The 23,383-nt window shown below is 36.1% G+C and overlaps 2 protein-coding genes across 6 annotated transcripts; one reads left to right on the top strand and one right to left on the bottom strand.

Annotated features, from left to right (window-relative positions):
• Window positions 1-5,256: 5,256 nt before the first annotated feature.
• Window positions 5,257-22,211, bottom strand: LOC115620840 (rabankyrin-5). Of its 5 annotated transcripts, XM_030514274.1 has the most exons (6): window positions 22,167-22,211; window positions 21,346-22,088; window positions 8,015-8,149; window positions 7,865-7,959; window positions 6,914-7,797; window positions 5,257-6,843 (listed from the first exon to the last, which is right to left on the bottom strand). In XM_030514274.1, exons 1-6 carry the CDS (start codon window positions 22,168-22,170, stop codon window positions 5,291-5,293), a joined length of 3,414 nt encoding a protein of 1,137 aa, XP_030370134.1. In that variant the 5' UTR covers window positions 22,171-22,211; the 3' UTR covers window positions 5,257-5,290. The 5 variants fall into 5 exon arrangements, with proteins under 5 accessions (XP_030370134.1, XP_030370139.1, XP_030370138.1 ...); XM_030514279.1 differs by lacking the exons at window positions 21,346-22,088; window positions 22,167-22,211 and adding an exon at window positions 20,264-20,285; XM_030514278.1 differs by lacking the exons at window positions 21,346-22,088; window positions 22,167-22,211 and adding an exon at window positions 20,251-20,284.
• LOC115620841 lies at window positions 19,737-21,306 on the top strand. Its single transcript, XM_030514280.1, has 4 exons — window positions 19,737-19,754; window positions 19,818-19,965; window positions 20,470-20,714; window positions 20,778-21,306. Exons 2-4 carry the CDS (start codon window positions 19,896-19,898, stop codon window positions 21,000-21,002), a joined length of 540 nt encoding a protein of 179 aa, XP_030370140.1. The 5' UTR covers window positions 19,737-19,754; window positions 19,818-19,895; the 3' UTR covers window positions 21,003-21,306.
• Window positions 22,212-23,383: the final 1,172 nt, after the last annotated feature.

Genomic DNA, 23,383 nt, shown 5'->3' with positions numbered 1-23,383 from the left:
AATTTCATCATGATAGGTCAAGAAGTGTGAAGAAAGTTATAGCCATAAATAAAATCGCTGCTCATGCGCTGCCTGCAGTTCGGCCGGCAGCGCTGCCCGCAGCTGTTGTTGTTGTTGCTGCTTTGGTTCAACTTTGTGCTGCATACATACACGCATATAAACACGCATAGGTACGTGATGTAAATGTATGCTGTTAAAACTGAACAAAAACATGTATTCTAATTTAATTCAATTAATCAATTAATTCATTCATTTTTTTTAATAATTTAATATTTAAAAAAAATTTTTTTTAATTTTTCTTTTTTGTGGAGAGTACAGGCTATTTTACTGTCGGGCTTGCTCGACTGTAGCGTTCTATCTTGTTTTTATAAGGTTAGTTTTACAATTTATGTTCACATTTCACTTTTTTACAGCCTTATTTATAACAAGTAAAAAAACTAAAGTCGGGTGTCCCGACTTTGAAATACTCTGTACATATGTTTACAATAATTATAGAAATTAAAAAAAGAGAATTTAAAAAAAATGTTGATCGATTTTACCTCTTTTGGTATTCGAACTCACGTAAAGGGTGTATAATTGCACATATACATGCTGATCAAGAATATATATACTTTGTAGGGTCTGCCACGCCTCCTTCTGCCTGTTACATTTTCAGCTCCCGCAAACCTAATATATTCTTGTACATTTTATGTACAGAGTATAAAAATAATATTGCCGTACCAATTAATAATGGTCAAAAATATTTAGTGTATTATGAAGTTGTCTTATTAAAATTGATTTTTTGCATTATTGTTATGTGAAACGTGATTTTTTGATATGAAATATAAGGTAATTCAATAGTCCTTTCAAAAAGTATAAATATGTTTGTGCAATCATCACCCACAAATAAAAAAAGGTAATTGAAAATGCACTATCGAAAAAAAGCTAGCCGTACCAATTAGTGGTTAGGGCTCGTACAGGATAGTTAAAAATGACTAATATAATGCGCTGCTCGAATTCGCTGCCGATTTACATACTATACATGTACATTTATTGTGTACTAGCAGGTATTGCCCGTCTTAACCCGGCTCAATATAATGTTTCCAATTGTATTCATTTTGTGTGTGCATAACCTACCCATATGTTTTCACCTTATAAGTTACCAGTAGGAAGGCATTTAAGGTATTTAAATGAACATTTTCTGTTCTTGACAAAAAATTGTTCAGTAGTCCGTTACATTTTTGTTCTTGCCAAACTATTTCGTTAAACGAACATGACCACTATAACTAATATTTTTTAAAGCTCGTTTTCCCCCCTTTGGAGCTAGAATTTTCCAAAAGCCTTTCTTAGTGTGCTCCTACCTATGATGGATACTATGAAAGGATACTTGAGTCCAAATTTCATCTTTTACCGTTTGGGCTGTGCGTTGATCACCAATTAGTCAGGACAAACTGTTTTATATATAGAGATAACGCAACGTTTTAAGATAGACGATTTGCAAAAAAGGGGGAATAATTATAAGGGTATATCCTAATTTTAAATGCACATTTGAGCATTTTCGTGCCATATTGAGTCAATACGGTCACGCACAAACTCGGAATATGAAACACGGCACTCGTGTCAATGCCGTGCAGCGATGAGCCACGATCAAAAAGCACTGACAATTCTCATCTCAATTTGCTAGAGTAAAACTTTCGATAGTTGAAGCCACCGATACCATCAAAATATCGAAGTTTGAATGCAATAAGCAGAATATTTAAATAACAAAATCTAATTATTTATTGACATCAATAAGAACAAATCATATACATACATACATCTGCCCGCAATGCGAAGCAGAATATGCGTAGCTCCGTTATTCGGTTTCTGCTTTACTATCGCTTACGCAGTCGTTGCCTAGCGACGGTAACTGTTAACTTTTGGCGTTTTGCCTTTGCAATTAACATTAAATGGTCACAACGAAAGAAGAAGAGCGAGCCAATGACTTGCAGTTGTTGTTGTTGTTTTGTATGTACATGCTACATACATTTACAGGCATACATGCATATGCATGTACATATGTATGTATGCATGGGCACACATAGACACGAACTGTTGCTTGTTGTATGTATGTGTGAGTGTGTGTATGCGATGTCCCCAACTATTTGATATTTGATATATGGCAAGTAAAAAACATATTGCTATATTTTAATCGTTGAATGCCAATTTGTTCATATAGTTAGGTTGATTACATTACCCAAATTTGAAATCGATCGGAAAAAATTTATAACACAAACTATTCATTTGAAAAAGTGAATAAATATTAAAACCCCAATAATAAAATTAAATGCGATATATCGAAAATATCGATACTTGTGTTGATATATCGTAATACATGTCGAATACAAATACATCGAAAAACATCGTTTGAGAGTTATTGATTATAATACTGTATTCGATTGTTCACTGTACACATACATACATACATACAAATGTATTTGTATGTGTAAGGTAACTGTAAACTTTTGGCATTTTGCGTATGCAAACAACAACTTGTTGTTGTTGTTGTTTTAAAAATTTTGATTTGAAAACATAGAACACTATTTATTACAATTAAAGAACAGTGTTCGATGGCCCACTGCATACATACAAACCTATATATGTATGTATATAAGAATGTATGTACATACATACTTATTGATGTACATATGTACATACTATACATACAGAAGTATGTACATATGTATGTACGTATGTAATACATATGGTGCTGGTGTAATTCATAATGCGAAATTCTTTCTAAGGGGAGCAATGTCCCCCCTGCCCAACCATCGTACGCCCTTGTAGTCCGTTGTCCTAAAAACCCCTTATGCCAAATGTACTAAACAAAGAAAAAATAACATAAAAATGTTTATGTTATAATGTTAATAATTTTTAATTAATTAACATTTTTTGCCCTGTCAGTGCAAGACGAATGTACTTTTATACATATGTATGTATGTATGTATGTACATACATGTGTACAAATGAACATTCACACATTAGTGTCTCACATTTTGCTTTGGCTACTTCAACCGTTTGCACGCAACTACACGAACAGCTGCTTGTATGTATGTATGTGTGTGTGTGTATGTATACTTAGTTGTCCCCAACTGTTTGATATTTTGTATTGTTTGTTCTGCCTGCATTTGTAAAATGCATATTTTAAAAATCGTTAAATGCAAAGTTGTAATTTTAGTTACGTAGATTATATTACCCAAATTTGAAATCGATCTGACAAAATTTATAACACAAACTTTTCATTTGAAAAAATGAATAAATATTAAAACCCCAATAATTCAAGCTCCAACACAAATTTCGAACCGAGTATGCAGTTTTGTTTGTATTCTTTTATAGATTATAAAAACCGAATTTAAAGTTGATCGATTCAGAAATGCAGAATTTTCAAACAAACTTTGGAGCTACTTTTCCCCCCTTTGGAGCTCGAATTTTCCAAAATCCCTTCTTAGTGCGCATCTACACCATGATACACCAGGATACTTGAGCCCAAATTTCAGCTTTCTAGCTCTTACCGTTTGGGCTGTGGGGTGTTGATTGTGTTTCAATTTTTCCACGGAAAACCCCCCTTTTTCATGCCCCAGGAAAAATATTGAAAATCCAAGTATACAGTATTTTTTTGTATTCTTTGTGAGAGTATACAAACTAAGTTTGAAGTTAATCGGATAAAAATTGTAGATTTTTCATACAAACGTTGGAGCTCGTTTTCCCCCCTTTGGGGCTCGAATTTTCCGAAACCCCTTCTTAGTGCTCACTTTCACTATAAGAGGGATCTTGTGTCCAAATTTCAGCTTCCTAGCTCTTACCGTTTGGGCTGTGCGTTGATTGCCAATCAGTCAGTCAGTCAGTCAGGACAAACTGTATTATATATATAGAGATTTACATCCATTCTGTTTCTATGCGTGCCTACTTACATACATACATACATACATATGTACGTTTCCGTGTGAATGCAAGGCTGTACCAAGGCAGCAGCAACAACAACAGCTGCAGGCATGGGCAGTGATTTTATAACTTTCTTCAGAATTGACCAATCATGATGAAACCTAACATACGGACACATAATCACTAACTAGATGTAATTACCAAATTGGAAATTCTAAGAATTACGGGAGTTATGGGAAAAACACAAATAGTGGGGGAGTGGCGGGTGCATCGGAAAAAAACAAGTACAAAAAGCTAAAGTCGGGGGTCCCGACTTTGAAATACTCTGTACATATGTTTACAAAAATTATAGAAAATAAAAAAAATTAAGAAAATTAAAAAAATTAAAAAAAAAAAATTTGTTCGATTTTACCTTTCTCGGTATTCGAACTCACATAAAGGGTGTATAATTGCACATTTACATAGCAATTGCGGTTGTTTGAGTGTATGTATGCCTATGCGCAGCTATTCGTGTGTGTGTAAACATGTGTGCAGTCAACCAAAGCACCAGCATCAACAGCCGCGGGCAGCGCTGCAGTAGCAAATATATTTATGGCTATATCTTCTTGTTATATCGGGGTATTTTCAAAATTTTAGTTCCAAATTCCAAGAATTACGGGAGTTAGAAAAAATCGCGATTTGTGGTGAAGGGGGGGGGGGGGGGGGGGGAGGGAAATTCCAAAATACACATTTTCTGCGTATTCACACAAGGCATCTGGGATCTTGGTGTTCCTAGGTCTTATAGTCTCCGAGATATAGGCGATTATACGAATGGAAAATCGGGAAAACCTCCATAGGGGGGAAGTGGGGGGGGGGGGGGGGGGGGGAAATAAAAAAAATAAAACAAACTCGTATAGAATACACACATAAGGCATCTTTGTGCAAAATTTGGTGTCTCTATCTCTTATAGTCTGTGAGATCCAGGTGTTCATACGGACGGACAGTCGGACAGACAGACAGACGGACAGACAGACAGACAGACAGACATGGCTATATCGACTCGTCTCGTCATGCTGATCAAGAATATATATACTTTGTGGGGTCTGCCACGCCTCCTTACATTCGCACAAAACTAGTATACCCTTTTAACCTTTGGGTACAGGGTATAAAAATCCAAAACTATATTTGTTTATTTATTATAATTTTCCATTTCTTAATATATGTATACATATTATGTATGACAATAAAAAAATCATTCATTTTAATTAGATAAAATAAATAATGAATATTTTTTAACGAAAAGAAATATTTGCATCGATAAATGTACTTGGAAATACCAGATGCTTATCCTAGGACTGCTACAAAGAAATGCACACGTAGAGTTTTTTAAATACTTTTATCATAGAGGATATCATATGCTACTGCCATGAAGTACATTAAAACAGACACCGCAAACTCTTACAGGTTTGTTAATACCAAATTTAAGAATGGGAACGTCGTTGTTGGAACATTTTGAGCACAGTACTCTACCACAATGCCTGCAATGATGTTTCCGCATAGTAAGGGAAAACTTTATGTGACATTCCTGGCACAGATCCGATTCAGCCCACGGCGATTCTTGGGGTAACTGGTCCAACAATTTGTGTAGCAACTGATCCGTGGCCAATTTAAAATTAAAAATATTTATTCCATCCCTGTTTTCAGTGCCCAAGCACGCACCATTCTTAACAAGGACTTTGCAAAGCGGCGCCTGTCCACGCATAAACGATATCAGCAATGGTGTGTTGCCGTCCATATCAGGCGCATTAATGGGATACGTCGGCATGCACTCAAGAAACAATTCACATATGGACGCCCCGTTGTTATCCTCTACGACGCGGCACAGCTCGTGCATAGGATTACGACCCTTTAGATTTAACGCCTCAGCATTTACGCGTGACTCTGTCAGCAACTCTCTAACAATTGATAGCTGGCCGCCACGTACGGCTATATGAAGAGCGTTGTTCCCTTCGGCATCAGTAGCGTCGAAATCAGCGTTGTTTTGAATTAGGGCAGATACTGCAGATAGGTTACCGCGCTCTACTGCAATATGTAAAGGCATCTTCTGCGCGGCGTCTCGCTCGTTGATCCGTGCACCAGCTAGAATAAGATTGCGCGTTATCATCTCAGTTTGCGAAGTAGCAGCTAAATGCAATGGTGTGGACTGGGTAGCATCGTGCACCCGTGAGTTCACATCCACTTGTATGGCCAATAGAAATAGAACACTCTCAAGGTCATCCCTCATAATGGCGATGTGAAGAAAGTTGCGGCCACGTTGATCCATTTGTTCGGCTGCATTTGGGAGTCGATCAAGTATTCTTTGCGCTGCCTTATGGTTGCGTATCGCCAAAGCAGAAGCAAAGGGGGTGTTTCCCGTATTATCACGCACTTTTAAGTCAATGCCGGGATGGCAGAGCAGAATGGCAATGATTTCCTCATGTTGGTTTTCAATTGCAATGTGCAAAGGAGTCTTGTTTTCTGCGTCTACAGCATTGACACTGGCTCCATGGTCGATTAATGTCTGCAATACCTTTGTCAGGCCCCACTGACAGCAGAGATGCAGCGGAGATGCCTTTTCTTTAGCGATCTCACAATTCTCATCATTCGGTCCCGGCTGACGTGGGGAATCTAAATCGCATTGACTTCGTATTAGAAATATTGCAATGGTTTCCTTATTTTCGTCGATTGCACGATGCAAAAGCGTCTGCAGGCATCCGTCGGGCCCTGAGCTCCAGCAGTCCGTGTCGACACCGTGATGTACGAGCACTTGCGCAACATCATCAAAACCCAGTTCCAAAGCTGTCCATAATGGCATATCCCTACCATTTTCCTGAGCACTAAGTGCCACCCCCCGTTTGCACAACGCGTCCACCACTTTTGGCAAGTTACAGTTTATAGACAACTCCAAAACGGTCTGCTGTTGACCTGTTAATTTGGACCAGTTGATTATGAGTTCATATGTTTTTCAATAATTTTATGTATAAATGTGATTCACCTGTTAACGAATTAATGTCAGCTCCCTGATCTAATAAAAATAACGCCATTTCGCTATCTTTGTTTAGTATGGCCTGTTGAAGTAATGTAAGGTCACGGCCGTTTCTTACATTGATATCAGCACCACCGTTTATAAGTATGGGAACAAGATGGGTTTGATTTAGAGCCAAACTAAGGCTTAAGAGTGAGTCACCACCTGCATCTTTGCAGTTAAAATCAGGTTTATGCTTTTGATCTCCTTGGCTTTGAAACTGAACAAACTGTTTGATAACCTCCATAGCATTCGCCTTCACAGCTATGTGTAGAGCTGACTTTAAACCCGCAGCTATCGGTTGGACATTAGGTTCAGCTCCTAAAGAAAGTAATTTTGCAACCAATCTGGCAAGATTATGCTGCGCACCGATATGCAACGCAGTGAATCCGCTTTCATTTACATGGTTTAAATTGGCAAAATCAGCTAAAAATATGGCGGCTTCCTCAAATGGTTTCCCTCCATCACAGAGTACTTGTAATAAACTGTCACGTGTTACCGACTTTAAAGGGTTTGGCTCTGCGCCTAGTCTAAGCAGTTTTGCTGCCAGCTCCAACCCCTCATTAGATGATGACATACTTTGTCTTAAACTCAATTCTAAGGCACACTTCTCGTCTTTCGATCGAATGTTGATGTCTATATTTGGATCGTCCAGTAATAGATTCACCATAGCGGTGTTTTCCGAAATAATCGCAACGTGTAATGGTGTCTGTCCTTTTAAATTTTGAATATTGACATTAGGCTTATGTTGCAGGATCTTTTTACCAACGTTAAGCATGCGTTCAAAAGTGTCATGGTTTGTCTTAGTACGCGTATAGCTGGAGATAATGTGAAGTGCGGTATCAGCTGATGGTCTAAAATGGTTTAATATACGTTGGTGTTTAACTTTTAATACAACAATGAGAATTATGTTTTTCAAACCTGGAGAGAAGATCCGTACTACATCCATGATCTAGTAAAAAATTTGCAGCAAATTCATCTGATCTTGTTACAGCATCTATAAGCAATGTCGAGCCCTGATAAATCAAAACTTTATTTTTTTGGGAAGTCAACTTGTTACATAATATTTACTTTGGCGTCATAGGCGTTTACATCGGCATTTCCATTTTTTATAAGAGTTTGAGCGATCGCCAAGTTTTTAGCGCATAAAGCCATTTGGAGTGGTAATTGTCCGTCTTCAGACAAAACATTGACCAGCTCTGGTAACTGAGGGAGATAAAAAGTTAAAAGTGTCGCACAATTCATTAAACATGGATTAAAGTTGGATTTTAAATATTATACCTTTATGAAACTAAGTAGTGCTATTGTTGAAATATGGCTATACATAACATAAGTACATATGTTTATATCAAAGTAGCAATCTGGCAACTTTCTATGTCTACAACTTGCCTTATTCTTTTTACAGTCCACCTTACACGTTGTAAATAACATTAAAACATTATTAGTAAATGACATTAAATCAGACTCGACTCCGCTATAGGTTATGGGCCCAGATTACGCATAGAGTGAATTACTAAAATGTGAAAAGTCGAAAGCTGTCAGCTCTGAAAAATGGCAAGTTCTTTCGTTAAAATAGAACCGCTAAACACGAAGAACTATGATACGTGAAAACTACAAATGCGTGCAGTTCTTATGAAGAACGCACTATGGAAATATGTCGATGGAACGAAAAGTTGCCGAGACGAACGGAGCGAGTGGGAAACACGTGACGAAAAGACACGTACAGATATCTTGTTGTCGGTGAACCCATCGCAGTTAGCTATAGAAATATGAATAAAGAATATAAAAAATTATGAAACAACAATGATGGTCGAAATGAAAGGAAACATTTCGATCGAAAAGACTCGTGAAAAAAGCAAAAGCTATTGAAACGAGGTGCATTATCACAATTGAATGCAGAAAATGACGTGCGTAAGCATTTAATTGATTATTTTCGATGCAGAGAAAAAAATAAATAAAATTGGCGATGAATTGCTAGCGATCTTCTTATTATGTAGTTTTCCTGACTCATATTAAACATTTCGATGTTCTATTAAGACACGGGACGATTTGCCGCATCCCAAGAGTCAGAAGCGCGAACAGCGAAGGATGAACGTGAAGAGCAATATGTAATGTACGCAAACCATCGGAAACACGCACGAGCAAACACGAATATAAAACGAACAAATATTAACAACTAAAGTAATAAAAACAAGATAGAACGCTACAGTCGAGCAAGCCCGACAGTAAAATACCCTGTACTCTCCACAAAAAAGGAAATTAAAAAAAAAATTTTTTTTTAAATAAAATAAATTAAATAAAAACAAGTAAAAAAGCTAAAGTCGGGTGTCCCGACTTTGAAATACTCTGTACATATGTTTACAATAATTATAGAAAATAAAAAAATGAAGAAAATAAAAAAAAAATTTGATCGATTTTCCCTCTCTCGGTATTCGAACTCACGTAAAGGGTTTATAATTGCACATTTACATAGCAATTGCGCCTGTGTGAGTGTATGTATGCCTATGCACATCTATTCGTGTCTGTGTAAGCATTTTCGCAGTCAACCAAACAGCAACATCAACAACAGCCCCGGGCAGATCGACTCGTCTCGTCATGCTGATCAAGAATATATATACTTTGTGGGGTCTGCCACGCCTCCTTCTACCTGTTACATTTTTCAGCACCCGCAAACCTAATATACTTAAGTACATTTCATGTACAGAGTATAAATATTCAGTACATATGTACATACATACAAAGTACAGTTTCAACAGCAAACATTTACATCTTCGTGTCAATGCGTGTTTATATGCGTGTATTTATGCAGTACAGGAATAAGACAAAGCAACAACAACAACAGCTGCGGGCAGAGCGGTGGGCAGATCTACAAGCAGAGCATTTTATTTATGGCTATAACTTTCTTCATAATTGACATATCATAATGAAACTTGGCATACGGACTCATAATAAATAAGGAGCTATTTGCCAAATTTGAGTACAAAAAACTACGGAAGTTATGGAAAAAAACACGAAATGCGGGGGAGTGGCGGGTGCATCGAAAAAAAAAGTCATACTATCTGGGTTTTAGGAGAATCTGGATACCAAGTTTGGTTGTTCTACCTCTTATATTTTATGAGATCCTTGCGTTCATACAGACGGACGGACATGGCTATATCGACTCGGCTTGTCATCCTGATCAATAATATATGTTCTTTTGGGGGTCTGCGACGCCTCCTTCTGTCTGTTACATACATTCGCACAAAACTAGTATACCCTTTCATGCTTTGGGTACAGGGCTTAAAAGTAGTCAACACTACTTTTGTTAATTATTGCACACTAATAATGCAAAAACAATTTCTGGTCAGGTCAACAATAGATTTTGAAATATATAACTATATATGTACTGCTGTTGATCCAGGAATTTGTGTGTTAAAAAACTGGAAGCAAAAAAAATTTGGAATTGCTAAAGCAAATATCAATACATCCCTGACAGCTTTTCAAACAAGTGAACGTGTTTTTTTCGCTTCTAGAGAAATCTAAAATAAGCGACGAGATCGGCTTCTTAGCTCAAATATAGATGAGTACATATTTTTTAATACAAATTTAAAGTGCTTAATATGGATATATTTTTCGTTTTTACGTTTAATGGTTATAACATGTTCGTGTTTAGAAATATTATCGTCGTGCGTGCGCGTGCGTGTTTCCAAAGGTTCATTTCGTGGCCGTATCGTGTCGGGCCGAAAATAGCCGGCCCATGCCCATCAAACGGCGGGTGCACGTGCACTTGCATTTTCTATTGTTTTTTCGGCTATTAGTTCAATAGTAACTTCGTATACAAGTATGTAATTGCATATAAATTAAAGAAGCCAACAAAACTATTAGCGAAAAGAAATACCTTTTTATTAAATTAAAAAAAGTTATGCTATTTTAATTTATATTAATTTGTTTTTTTTTTTAAAGATATTTCAGCTCCTTTTTTAAGAAATAAAATCATGCTAAATATCACATAAATATATGTATACATATGTTTTCTTTTCATTCTGTACCACTTTATTTAAAATACCTACATACATATACACATGTTTGCGCATATTTGCAAACAACACATGTACGCACAAATATATAAATATGTACATACTGTAGCAAACAAGATCGTGTAGCACACAAGACCGTGTAGCTCTAGCATATTATCAATTATTACTTCTTAATATAATATCCTGCGTGTACACACTGCTCAAATATTTTCTTAGGCTAAGATCTCTTTTGTAAGCGCATCGACAGTCAGTCGTGTGTGCATAGGCTTACCGAACGCACGTGATTAAAATAAACTGTGCAGAAAGCATTAAAAGTGTCGAATTGGTTAGAAACATACACACACACACCTACATAGACACTTGACATATCGGTCTCCTACAAATCAGAAGTGGTCCGAACTAAGTGGCTGAAAAATTTTGATATGGACTTGACGAATTATCGTTGTAGACACTAAAAAAGTGGTTGGTTATACTAAACATGCCATCCACGGGCAACAAAGCCGAAGTAATTGCACGATTAAATGCGATACCGGTAGAGAATCGTGGAGATCCCAATTTGCTGGCCGACGTGATGAAGGAAGATGCAAATGAAAGGCTTCCACTGGTAGCGCTGGACGAAATCGGCATGGCACAAGAGCAAAGAGCTTATAATGCAGCGAGTCAAGCGATGTCAGTGGAATTAGAAAGGGACGACACGATCGGAAAGCTGCAGCAGTTATTGAGTCAGTTCAAGAAGCATCTAATGTTGTTCGAGGCGTCAAAACAGCAACCGGCAGTAAAAAATAGCAGCGTGCAAAAGCTGTGACGACTGTACGTAACGGTAAAACATCAGCAGAAGAAGCGACAAACGGATTGGCAACAGCACAAAGCGAAACGAAAACACATGACGACAACAGACGAAGGCGAGGCGACAGCAAGAAACGAAGAAACGGCTCTCAATAAAACAACAGAGAGCAAAATGAGTGAAAAATGGAGTGACACTATCGCACAACAGGGTGCCTCCGTTCAAGCTATTTCATCAGTTCATAGCAGTGACATATCATTGAGGTTAGCTACTGAGATCTTGAGGGGATACAATGGCCAAACGTGTGCACGCAAGTGGATTATGCAAATAAAAAATATTGCTAATATTTATGGCGTTCACGGTGTTTCTTTGCGTATGCTTTTCGTAGCGAAGCTAAAAGGCAGTGCTTGTGCTTGGTTGCATGCAAATCCAATAGAGGATTTATGTGAGCAACTAATATTTGCCTTTGGCGAAAGAAATTCAAAAGCAGAGGCAAGACGCGAGTTTGAGGCTCGTATATGGAAAATTAATGAGAAGTTTGCAACATACATGAACGACAAGTTGATGCTATCATACAACATCAATATTGATCAAGCAAATCAGGAGGAGTTACTTCATCGAGTTATCGAAGGCATACCGCATGAAGGGTTACGCACTCAAGCGCGTATTCAATGTTTCGGCGATATTGCACAGATGAGGCGTTCGTTTGCTCAGAAGACCTTACCTACAATTCGAGCGGGCAATGTTGAAAGGGCGGTGGTGGCTGGAGAGAGACGCAGTGGAAATGTTCGCTGCCACCATTGTAACTCACAAGGTCATCTAGCTAAGGAGTGTCTGAAACCGAAAAGAGCACCTGGCACGTGTTTTACATGCGGCGTGATGGGGCATTGGGTGGCTCAATGTCCACAGAACAAAAGCGGCGGCGGAAACAGCGTCAAAAATATGGGTGGAAGCAGCAACAACTATGTAAGATTATTTAAAATTTATTTTAAGGATTCTATTAACGACCCATTAAATTCAGAATGCCTCATAGATTCGGGAAGCCCAATCTCGTTTATTAAAATATCTATTGTACCAGAAAATATAATGAAATTTCCAGTATTAAGTTCATACTACGGTTTAAATAAAAGTCGTCTAAAGACGCATGGAAAAATTTTATGTTACGTTTTCAAAAATTTAAATAAAGTGTATTTTCATTTAACTATAGTGGCGAACGAATCAATGAGTCATAATGCGGTATTGGGCAGGAATTTTATGGAAGCATGTAATTTAAATTTGGACCTAAACACCTTGAAAATGGTTACGTTGGAAGAACTTGAAACCACAAATGAACACGCTGAAATTAAAAAAAGAAAAATGAGCACGGAAGAGCAAAATGGTGAAATGGTTAGTTATGAAAATGTTAATAAAGAAAATGATAAAAATGTAAATAGAGCAAATGTAAAAAAGTTGAGCGACGAAACGGTTAGAAAGGCATATGATGGAATTGATTGTATAGTAAGTGACAAAAAGGAAACTAAAGCAGGTGATAAAATAGTTAACAAGAAAGGTATAAATAAATTTAAAAGTTATGATAATGAGTTTCTAATAAATGAAAAAGCACTACTAAATGAATCAGCTTTGAGTGATATTGAGAGAGAATTGTTTAATATAAATATTCTTCATGATAAGGTTGAGTATAATATAAATGAAAATGTCGAATATAAAGTTCGTTGTCAATTTAAGCAGTTGTTGGAAGATATGTATATAAATAAGCAAAGTCCAAACAAGCCAGATGTAAGATATGAAATTAAATTAAATTTGGAACAGTCGAAGCCCTTTAGTTGTTCACCTAGAAGATTATCATATACAGAGAAAGAGTGTTCCGGTTTATAAATAAAATTTTCGCTGATATGATTAGAGAAGATAAACTCATTGTTTATATGGACGACATAATGGTAGCAAGCAAGGATATGAAGGAACATTTAAAAATTATGGAAGAAGTTTTTGATAGATTAGTGAAGAATAAACTAGAGCTTAGAATGGACAATTTTTAAAATCAAGTGTAAAATACCTAGGTTTTCTAATAACGGGTGAAGTCATTCGGGCTGATGATAAGGGGTAGAAGCTATTCAAAACTTTCCGGTACCAGATAAGGTACATGGGATTAGGAGTTTTCTTGGGCTATGCTCTTACTTTCGGAGATTTATAAAGGACTTTTCAACGTTAGCTAAGCCCTTATATGATTTATTAAAAAAGGACAAAGAGTTTGTTTTTATGGAAAAAGAAGTAAATTGTTTTAACTATCTTAAAAAAAAATTAATCGAAGCTCCAGTGTTAGCATTGTATGATTATAAAGACGAAATAGAACTGCACTGTGATGCTAGTGCAATTGGTTTTGGGGCTGTACTATTACAGAGGAAGGAAGACAAGAAGTTACACCCTATATTTTATTTCTCAAAGATAACAACTAAAGAAGAAGCAAAATATCATAGCTTTGAATTGGAAACGTTAGCCATTATTTATGCGTTAAGAAGATTTAGAATATATGTACAAGGAAAACGGTTTAAAATTGTTACAGATTGTAACTCGTTGACATTAACTTTGAATAAAATCGAACTAAACCCAAGAATCGCCAGGTGGGCTTTAGAGTTATCAGAATACGATTTCGAGTTAGTGCACAGATCAGGAAAGCGAATGCAACATGTAGATGCCCTAAGAAGAAGTTCCAACATTTTAATTGTAGAAACAAATAGCTTTGAAGAGAATTTGGTTATCTTTCAGGCTCGGGAAAAAAGTTAAAGGATATAAAAGCAAAATTGGAAAATTCAGAAGATAAGTTGTTTGAAATGAGAAATGGAGTAGTTTATAGAGAGACAAATAACAGTAAACTGTTATTTTACGTACCAGAAGAGATCGAAGATAAGGTATTACATAAATATCACAATGAAATGGGTCATGTAGGACGGGACAAAGTAGTAGAAGCAATTTTAAAAACATACTGGTTTCCAAAATTAAGGGAAAAAGTTGTCACTCATATAGGAAATTGCTTAAGGTGCGTAGCATTTTCACCAAAATCAGGGAAGGGTGAGGGATTCTTACACAGTATCCCAAAAGGAAATAACCCATTTGAAATGATTCACATTGATCATTATGGGCCAGTGGATGCAGGAAGGGCGAAGAAGCATTTATTTGTAGTGATAGACGGTTTTACGAAGTTTATAAGATTGTATCCCACAAAAACAACAAATACAAAGGAAGCAATTGCATTATTAAGGGATTATTTTAGAGCGTACAGCAGGCACTTGTATATTGTTTCTGACAGAGGGAGCTGTTTTACGTCAGAGGAATTTCGACAGTTTCTGGAAGAGTGCAATGTAAAACATGTTAAGATAGCAACGGCTTCCCCGCAAGCAAATGGACAGGTGGAAAGGGTTAATCGGAGTCTAGGACCAATGATAGCGAAATTAGTAGAGCCTGAAAAAGGATTGCATTGGGATACGGTTATCGAAAATGTTGAATATTCATTAAATAATACGGTTCAAAAAAGTATAAATCAGACGCCTAGTAAAATGTTATTTGGAACAGAGCAAAAAGGAAATGTTATTGACGAGCTAAGAGAAAATCTGGAAGAGTTAGTAGTTGATAAAAATGTTAGAAATTTGGAAGATATTAGAGAAAAGGAAAAACGGAATCAAAAACAGGCACAGATGAACAATGAAAAATATTACAACCAGAAAAAGAGAAAAGAAACTGTATACAAAGAAGGGGATTACATAATGGTCAACAACTTTGGTAGTACGGCGGGAATTTCGAGAAAGTTAATACCTAAGCACAAAGGCCCTTATGTACATAATGAAATGAAATGATCGATATTTAATAAAATACGTGGAAGGATTTCAACTGTCACGTATCCCTTATCAAGGAGTTTGGAGTGGCCAAAACATTAAGTATTGGATAGGAAAAGATAAGTAAATAAGTAAATAAATTCGTGTAAATCTTAAATATAGAAATAATAAGTAACTAATCAAATTGTCATATAAATTTAAAAAAAAATTGTATTATTAAAGTGTAGTATGTCTAGGCAAATAACAAAACTAAATTAAAGATCAGGGGATCTTAGGGGTAGGAAGGCCGAATTGTAGAAAACAAGATCGTGTAGCACACAAGACCGTGTAGCTCTAGCATATTATCAATTATTACTTCTTAATATAATATCCTGCGTGTACACACTGCTCAAATATTTTCTTAGGCTAAGATCTCTTTTGTAAGCGCATCGACAGTCAGTCGTGTGTGCATAGGCTTACCGAACGCACGTGATTAAAATAAACTGTGCAGAAAGCATTAAAAGTGTCGAATTGGTTACAAACACACACACACCTACATAAACACTTCACATATCGGTCTCCTACAATACATGCATATTTTATACGGTCATACTCGGGTAAAACCTGCGCAATACCCGTGAGTAATACCCGAGTATAGCTCGCGCAATACCCAAACAATACTCGACCAATAACGGCACTATACTCGTTCGATCAAACGCTCATTCTGCAAAGTGTGGTTTGCTTCGATCAGGACCCAGTCTGAACTGTTTGAAAGCAAACCAATCAAGACCGGTGCTTGTTCGTAAAAATAGAAAGATTGCTCATGCAAGTTCGATCATAAGAAAAATGCTGAGAGTACTCAACTCGTTCAAGCTCGTTTGCAACCAAGCAAAGATCTGATTTGATTGCATTTTCAGCAAGGGTGGTCGAACATACTTGTTGCAGTTCTCTGGTACGTACATATATAGCATGTATGTACATTCGTATGTATGTATGTATACATTGGACAATCGAGCACTGTTGTTTGATTGTAATAAATATTGTTCTACGGTTTTAAATCAAATTTTTAAAACGAAAAACCACAACAACTGCAAGTCAATTTGTGGCTCGCGTTTCGTTTTGATCATTTACGCCTGTTAATTTCAAAGGCAAAATGCCAAAAGTTTACAGTTACCGTCGCTAGGCAACGACTGCGTAAGCGATAGTAAAGCAGAAAGCAGATTCTGCTTCGCGTTGCGGGCAGATGTACATATGTACATATGTATGTTTGTATATGATTTGTTCTAATTGATCTCAATAAATTAAAAGATGTTATTATTGAAATTTTCTGTTAATTGTATTCAAACTTCGATGGAATTATTGATTGATATCCAAACTAAACAGGACTTATGGGAAGTTCGAATATTCCCTACTGAATATATAATGCGGATGTGTTTAACATAAAACAAAAAGTACTTTGTATAGGTTTGCTGTAACGGCGTACCAGCAAGCTTGCCTCGTGGAGATCGATTGCACATCATAATACTTATATCGGAACTAGGTGTTCAAATTAGTTGAGTATGATTAGCAAAAGATGGTGCTGTTCAGAGTCGCCACAGACTTTTGAATATAGAGCCCCCTGGTGGCGCTATCTATATGTCGACTGGAGTGTTAGAATCTGCTATCTTTATCGATGAGACATGACATTTCATCGATTGGAAGTGAAGTTATTGCGTTTTAAGTGTCAGTTGTGTTATCGGTGCGAAAATGAGCTTCGAACAAAGAGCCAACATTAAATTTTGTTTTAAAATTGGTAAAACTTTTACCGAAACGTTTCAATTGATGGAACAAATTTATGACGATTATTGCCCATCCCGTAGCAGAGTGCACGAGTGGTTTCAACGTTTTCAAAGTGGTCGGGAGGACATAAATGACGATCAACATGTGGGCCAATCAAAATTGGTGATCACCGAAAATTCCATCGAAACTGTGCGTGAATTCATCAAAAATCAGCCGAAATCATTGAAATTTATGGAAATGGAATTGAACATCTCCAAAACATTTTGACCGAACATTTGGGCTTACGAAAGGTGTGTGCACGGTTTGTTCCGCACAAATTGACTGACGACCAAAAATTGCTCAGACGATCGACGCTTGTGACCGATTATTTGACCAAAAATCACATTTTAACCATTTACCACTCGACGTATTCACCTGATATGGCACCGTGCGACTTCTACCTTTTCGGAAAAATGCATTTGCCCATGAAAGGAAAGCGTTTTCAAGCAGACGTAGAGGCCATTCAAAAGGCTTGCACCGGCATACTGGCGGCCATACCGGCCAACGAGCTAAAACACTCGTTTGACATGCTTTTGGATCGTGCAAAAAGCTGTATTGAAGCAGAAGGAGACTATTTTGAATAAAATAAATTGAATTGCCGAAAAAACAATTTGTTGTTTTTTTTTTTAAAAGTCCTGTTGAATTATTCGATTTCGAACGAAAAATTTGTGTATCCATTCACCGTGCATACGGATTCGTGTGTTTTTACAGCCAATTAGGTTATCCCATCTCTAGCATATCAGCTGATCGCATATTTACTAGCGATTTATTGTTTGTGTTAAACGGTTGCGTCAGCTAACAACGCTACAAATGTATGCTGCAGAATTCTGGGAGACATTAAGCGTTAAGCTTATTTCGTATTCTTGCGATTTGCAAAAGCAGAAACACTTCTTTTAAACTATCAACATTCACATTCAAAAAACATATATGGATTAGTGTTGAACTGTACAATTGAATACATACATTTATATGTATGTATATGTATGTACATGCATATGGGGATAGATAGCGCCTGCATCAAAAAATAAAATGTACCCATCAGCGTTGCCAGACGTCCCGATTTTTAAATCAAAATTAAATGCCCGCGCGGGACAGGGTCAGTCCAGATTTTTGAACGAGCTGCACTTATAAATGAGGAATGTATGTATGTCGTTGTTAAATTTTAAAGTGTTTAATTCTAGAAACTATTAGCCCTCAATGTCACAATCTATATATTTAAGCATATGTACATATGTATGTATTTTATTTACATACATGTTTATGTATGTATGCATGTACATACATACATATATGTATATAAAATAGTATAATATATATATGCTTTTTCAACCCATTATATGTATTTATGTATGTGTGTATCAACGCAGAGCCCAAATGGTAAGCGTTAAGAACCTGTTAAAGTGTGGGTGAGCACCAAGAAGTGGTTTTTAGAGAATTAGAAATCAGATTAACTTTAAACTTGGTTTATTTACTCTGAGAAAGAATACAAGAATACAATACAACTGAGCTGTATTTTTGTAACTTTTTATTAAAAAGTAGAAGAAATATTTATGATAAAGGTAGATACATATATATACAAACATACATACATGTATGTACATAATGTATGTGTATGCTCATTTAAATTTTGTGCAGTTGCATAAGTTGACCAAATAACTTTCTAGAAATTACTTGCCTTGATTTATCCCTATCATATTATATATGTATGTACATAAATATACATATGTATGTACATATGTATGGATGCACATATAGCCATACATTTATTTATTGTACTTTATGGGCTAGCTCTCGAATCGTGACAAAGTAATTTGCTATTTGGGAAATTAACTCTTTAAAAACTTACAGAGTGTCGGAAGAGATATATCATATAGTAAATAAACGTATAATTGTAAGCACAAATGCTGAACCAGCATTCACCTCAGGATTCAGATTCCCTTTAGCGATCGAATGAGTAAAATCGTCAGATAAAACGGAATAGCAAGTCGCCGATATTTACAAAAAAAAAAATTATATCGATATTCTTTTAGCAACTCTATAGCATGCATCCACAACGTGTCCATTTATATTAGCCTGTTTCATATTTGTTTCTTTTTGCGGAATTTTATCTGTATTAATTCGTTTTATAGCTGAATTACATAAAACAATTTTTTATTTAAATAAACACATCACTATACTGTTAACTTGATTGTCGTTTGATTTTTCGCAATCGATAGACCTATTTCTAAATGAAAGTATCATTATGTGGCAAATGGAAATGTGTATGGACAGGTTTAAGAGATATTAACACAACAATCAAGAACAATTAAAAAAAATTAATTGTGCAGAAAAATTATTTTTCCAATTGCACCGCATATACACACATACATACATTCATATGTACAATAGTAATAAAATAAAAAATTAGAAAACAATTTTGAAAATACGGAATGTGTTATTGTTACTTCCAGAGTTCCGATTTATCTATCAAATGCTAGAAGGACATCATTACCGACTGTGAGAGAGAACCTTACTGCCACTAAAGTAAAATGCCGAGCACAAAATTGGCAGAAAACAGTCGCTGGTTGTTTATTTGCGTTATGTTTATTGATTTTTTGGGTTGGTAATCGCGTTCACCATCGTATGTGTGCATTTATTTAAAAAAGTACATACATATGTACATATTTGCTATATAAATACTTGCATAAGATATTGTTAAAACATATAGTACTGATAGTACTCGCACTAAGGCGACCCAATAAGTATACATATGTACATACATACATATGTACATATTTAGTTATACATGCATACATATGTAGATATTGTATTATATGCATATACCATTCATATTCCTTAAGATGTGTAAAACAGAATCAAATGGGTATGACCTAACTTACGTACTGTCCATACATACACAGTATATTCACCATATACTAGGAACAGGAGCTTTTAGTTATAACAGATCAAAATCAAACCAATAACATAGAATGTGCATAAAGCAAATGTAAATAGCGACATCAAACTCAGAGTTAAATTCCTTAAGCATGCAGTATAAATGCACAATTAAATATGAGATTTTAAATTTTTCACGTGACTTTAAATTTTACAATTTCAATTTAGGAAACTTCGGTACCTGTGATGCTTTACAATGCTACAAATGTTCCGTAACGGTTGAAAAATATGTTGTCGACAATAAAACCCAGGTTACTCCATTGTGCTCAAAGTTCATCGAGACATCGGAATACACAGTAGAGTGTCGTTACTCTACAATGTGTCTAAAGTCAGTTTCTGTTTTGCACCTTCAGAATGGACAAAGACAAGAAACCATAACAAGGGGCTGCGCTCAACAAAAGAACACGACTCAGGTGTGAAATATTTGGACAGCTTACATTTAATTCAGTGTATTATTATACCCGTTTCATTTTTAGGTTTTTCGCAATAAACAATGGGAACAGGAGCATTTAGTTCAAGAAGTATACGCAGAGGGTTGTAAAGAAATCAAAGGCAATAACTTGGCTGGATCAAGAAACGTCCACTGTTACTGTCGTGGAGATTTATGTAATTCATCCAATCACCCTAATCTCCACAGCAAAGTATTAATTATGATTTTCTGGTACATCGCCTTGGTATTGTCACAAGTGGGTGGTTTTTAATTAGACTATGAATAAGAAAATTGTGAAACTTGGACGTCTAAACTAATTTAGAGATTAACTGTTGTCAGCGCACCAATATTTTTAAAGTAATTTGCATTTTTGTAAACTCATGGGTGTCTTGTGTATCCTGACCTCTGCAATATTTACTTATGTGTGGTTAAAATTGTATACATAAATTCCAAGTTATCTTCTAAAAGAAAAACTTGTTAACTTAACAGACATACATACATATACTGAGAACGAATTTTCGAAACAACTTTAAAAGAACTAAGAAATCGTGGCAATAAACTCGAATAGTGGTAAATATAGTAACTTCAAATACAACGAAAATCCCAATACTCACCATTCCATCATTTTCAATAAGGCACAAGAATACAACGTCCTCGCGCAACAGCCGAACAGCGGCATGAAGCGGGTACTTTGTTTTGCTTTTTAGCATTTTAAACAGCAGAGGCCCAGACATGTGTTCGAAATCCTGGGCAGTCAAATCATCCCAGTGTGTAGATATGATTCCTGAGCAATATTCAAGTAGAGTAGAAGCTCCCACTTCCTCTGCCACACAGTAGAATCGAACACAGGACCGCACGCCCACCGAAGCTACCAAAGCACGCTCACACAAGCCCAAAAGTGTTGGTAAACCAAATCGATGGGACACACGTAGAAGGCCTAAAGCAAGCCTATCATTTTTCAAGTCGACTATATCCGTATAGGTCCACCGTAACAGGGACATCGCAATATCCTCTTCCAAATCAGACCAATCCAATTCCTGCTTTCCCTCAAGAACTTCTTCGCCCCACTCATCTGACCGAGCATGGAGCACAAATTTGTGCGCCGGCATAACTTTGGCACTAGTTCTTATGCTTATATCAGAGTAAACCGAACGCCCATACAATGAGGTAACAGTCAATAAAAGTCGCGATACAAAACTGCTTAACTGTCCTGTTGATTCTAAATCCGATGTTGATGCGATAACTTCTCCATACTTGCGTTCCAATTCCCCATAATTTCGTTGTAACTTCGTATATTCCTCTTTAAGCAGGGCCAGGTGTTTTTCTAATTTTAATACTGCTGCAGCGTCGTTGCAATCTACTGAAAACAACGCCCAATATATGATTGATTAATAAACTATTTACTAAATCAAAAAAACAAAATGGAAAAGCATACCCATACTCGCAAGATTAACAAGGTAGTTTCTTTATGGAGACGGAAACAATACAACCAAGAATCGAAATAATCGATTCTTTTGTAGAGATCAAACATCGATGCTTTGATTTGGAGTATCCATTTTTAATTTACATCATATCGAACTGCAAAACCATACAAAATCCAAATTATTTCAAATTAAACGGCAAAATCGGAAAAACAATTATACTTAAAATTACACTGAAAAAATATATCGCTTTATATATATAGTTATTTCTCTCAATTAATATATCAGTAAGAATATAAAAATTTTTCGAAAAATTGTTCCGCACAACAGGGATTACCAAAAAACTGTTGCTATTCTATAATAAATGGTAAAATATAAAAATTCTTTTCCTATTTTATTTTATTATTTATTTATTTTTTTATTATTATTATTTTTATACCCTGTACCCAAAGGGTAAAAGGGTATACTAGTTTAGTGCGAATGTATGTAATAGGCAGAAGGAGGCGTGGCAGACCCCACAAAGTATATATATTATTGATCAGTATGACGAGTCGATATAACCATACCCGTCTGTCTGTCCCTCTGTCTGTCCGTCTGTCTGTATGAACGCAAGGATCTCAGGATGTACAAGAGCTAGAATAACCAAACTTGGTATCCAGATTCTCCTAAGTCCTAGGCAGGTCAAGTTAATTTTTTATTTTAATTTAATTTAATTTTTTTCCCATTTTTTCCTTTTTGGTGGGAGGTACAGGGTATTTAAGAGTTGAGCCTGCTCGAGTTCAGCATTTCTTTCTTGGTTATTTATTATAGCCTGTACCTAAAAGGTAAAAGGATGTACAAAGAATGTACATACATATTGAAAGCAACCTACCCACACGCGAGCATGTTGGCCGAATTTGTTGTTCTCGACGAAATGTTCGGCGTTAGTGAGGATGAGTTGAATTTAAGTACTCGGCGTTTTGCTCTCGTAGAATAGAAATGTTTCTATCTTGCGGCTGTTCGTGCCAACAGTATTGTCCTATCATCATTTGTAAAAAATTTTTCGGAAGTACACACTTGTGAAAATGAGCAAAGAATTTGTGGTCGACTTTTAGAATGCGTGCACGTTGAGCCGTCGTAGTGGAAAAACAAAAGCGAAGCAGTTTCATACAGCTTATGATTATGTGTCCGTGCGTTCAGTTTAATTATAATAGGTCAATTATGACGAAAGTTATAGTAAATAAATGTAATC

Source organism: Scaptodrosophila lebanonensis, unplaced genomic scaffold (assembly GCF_003285725.1).
Source record: "Scaptodrosophila lebanonensis strain 11010-0011.00,11010-0021.00 unplaced genomic scaffold, SlebRS2 tig00000024-arrow-pilon, whole genome shotgun sequence".
NCBI classification, from domain to species: Eukaryota; Metazoa; Arthropoda; class Insecta; order Diptera; family Drosophilidae; genus Scaptodrosophila; species Scaptodrosophila lebanonensis.
This window is presented reverse-complemented; position numbering and strand designations above follow the sequence as displayed.

Bases quoted from the DNA above. Each gene is read 5' to 3' on its own strand.
- LOC115620841 (XM_030514280.1), top strand. From the start codon at position 19,896: ATGCCGAGCACAAAATTGGCAGAAAACAGTCGCTGGTTGTTTATTTGC. The intron at 19,966-20,469 runs GTTGGTAATCGC...ATTTCAATTTAG, and splicing joins TATGTTTATTGATTTTTTGG to GAAACTTCGGTACCTGTGAT. The intron at 20,715-20,777 runs GTGTGAAATATT...TTTCATTTTTAG, and splicing joins AACAAAAGAACACGACTCAG to GTTTTTCGCAATAAACAATG.
- LOC115620840 (XM_030514274.1), bottom strand. The intron at 8,150-21,345 runs GTGAGTATTGGG...TATCTCCCTCAG, and splicing joins TTATTGAAAATGATGGAATG to TTACCAGAGCTGGTCAATGT. The intron at 7,960-8,014 runs GTAAATATTATG...TTGATTTATCAG, and splicing joins TAAACGCCTATGACGCCAAA to GGCTCGACATTGCTTATAGA.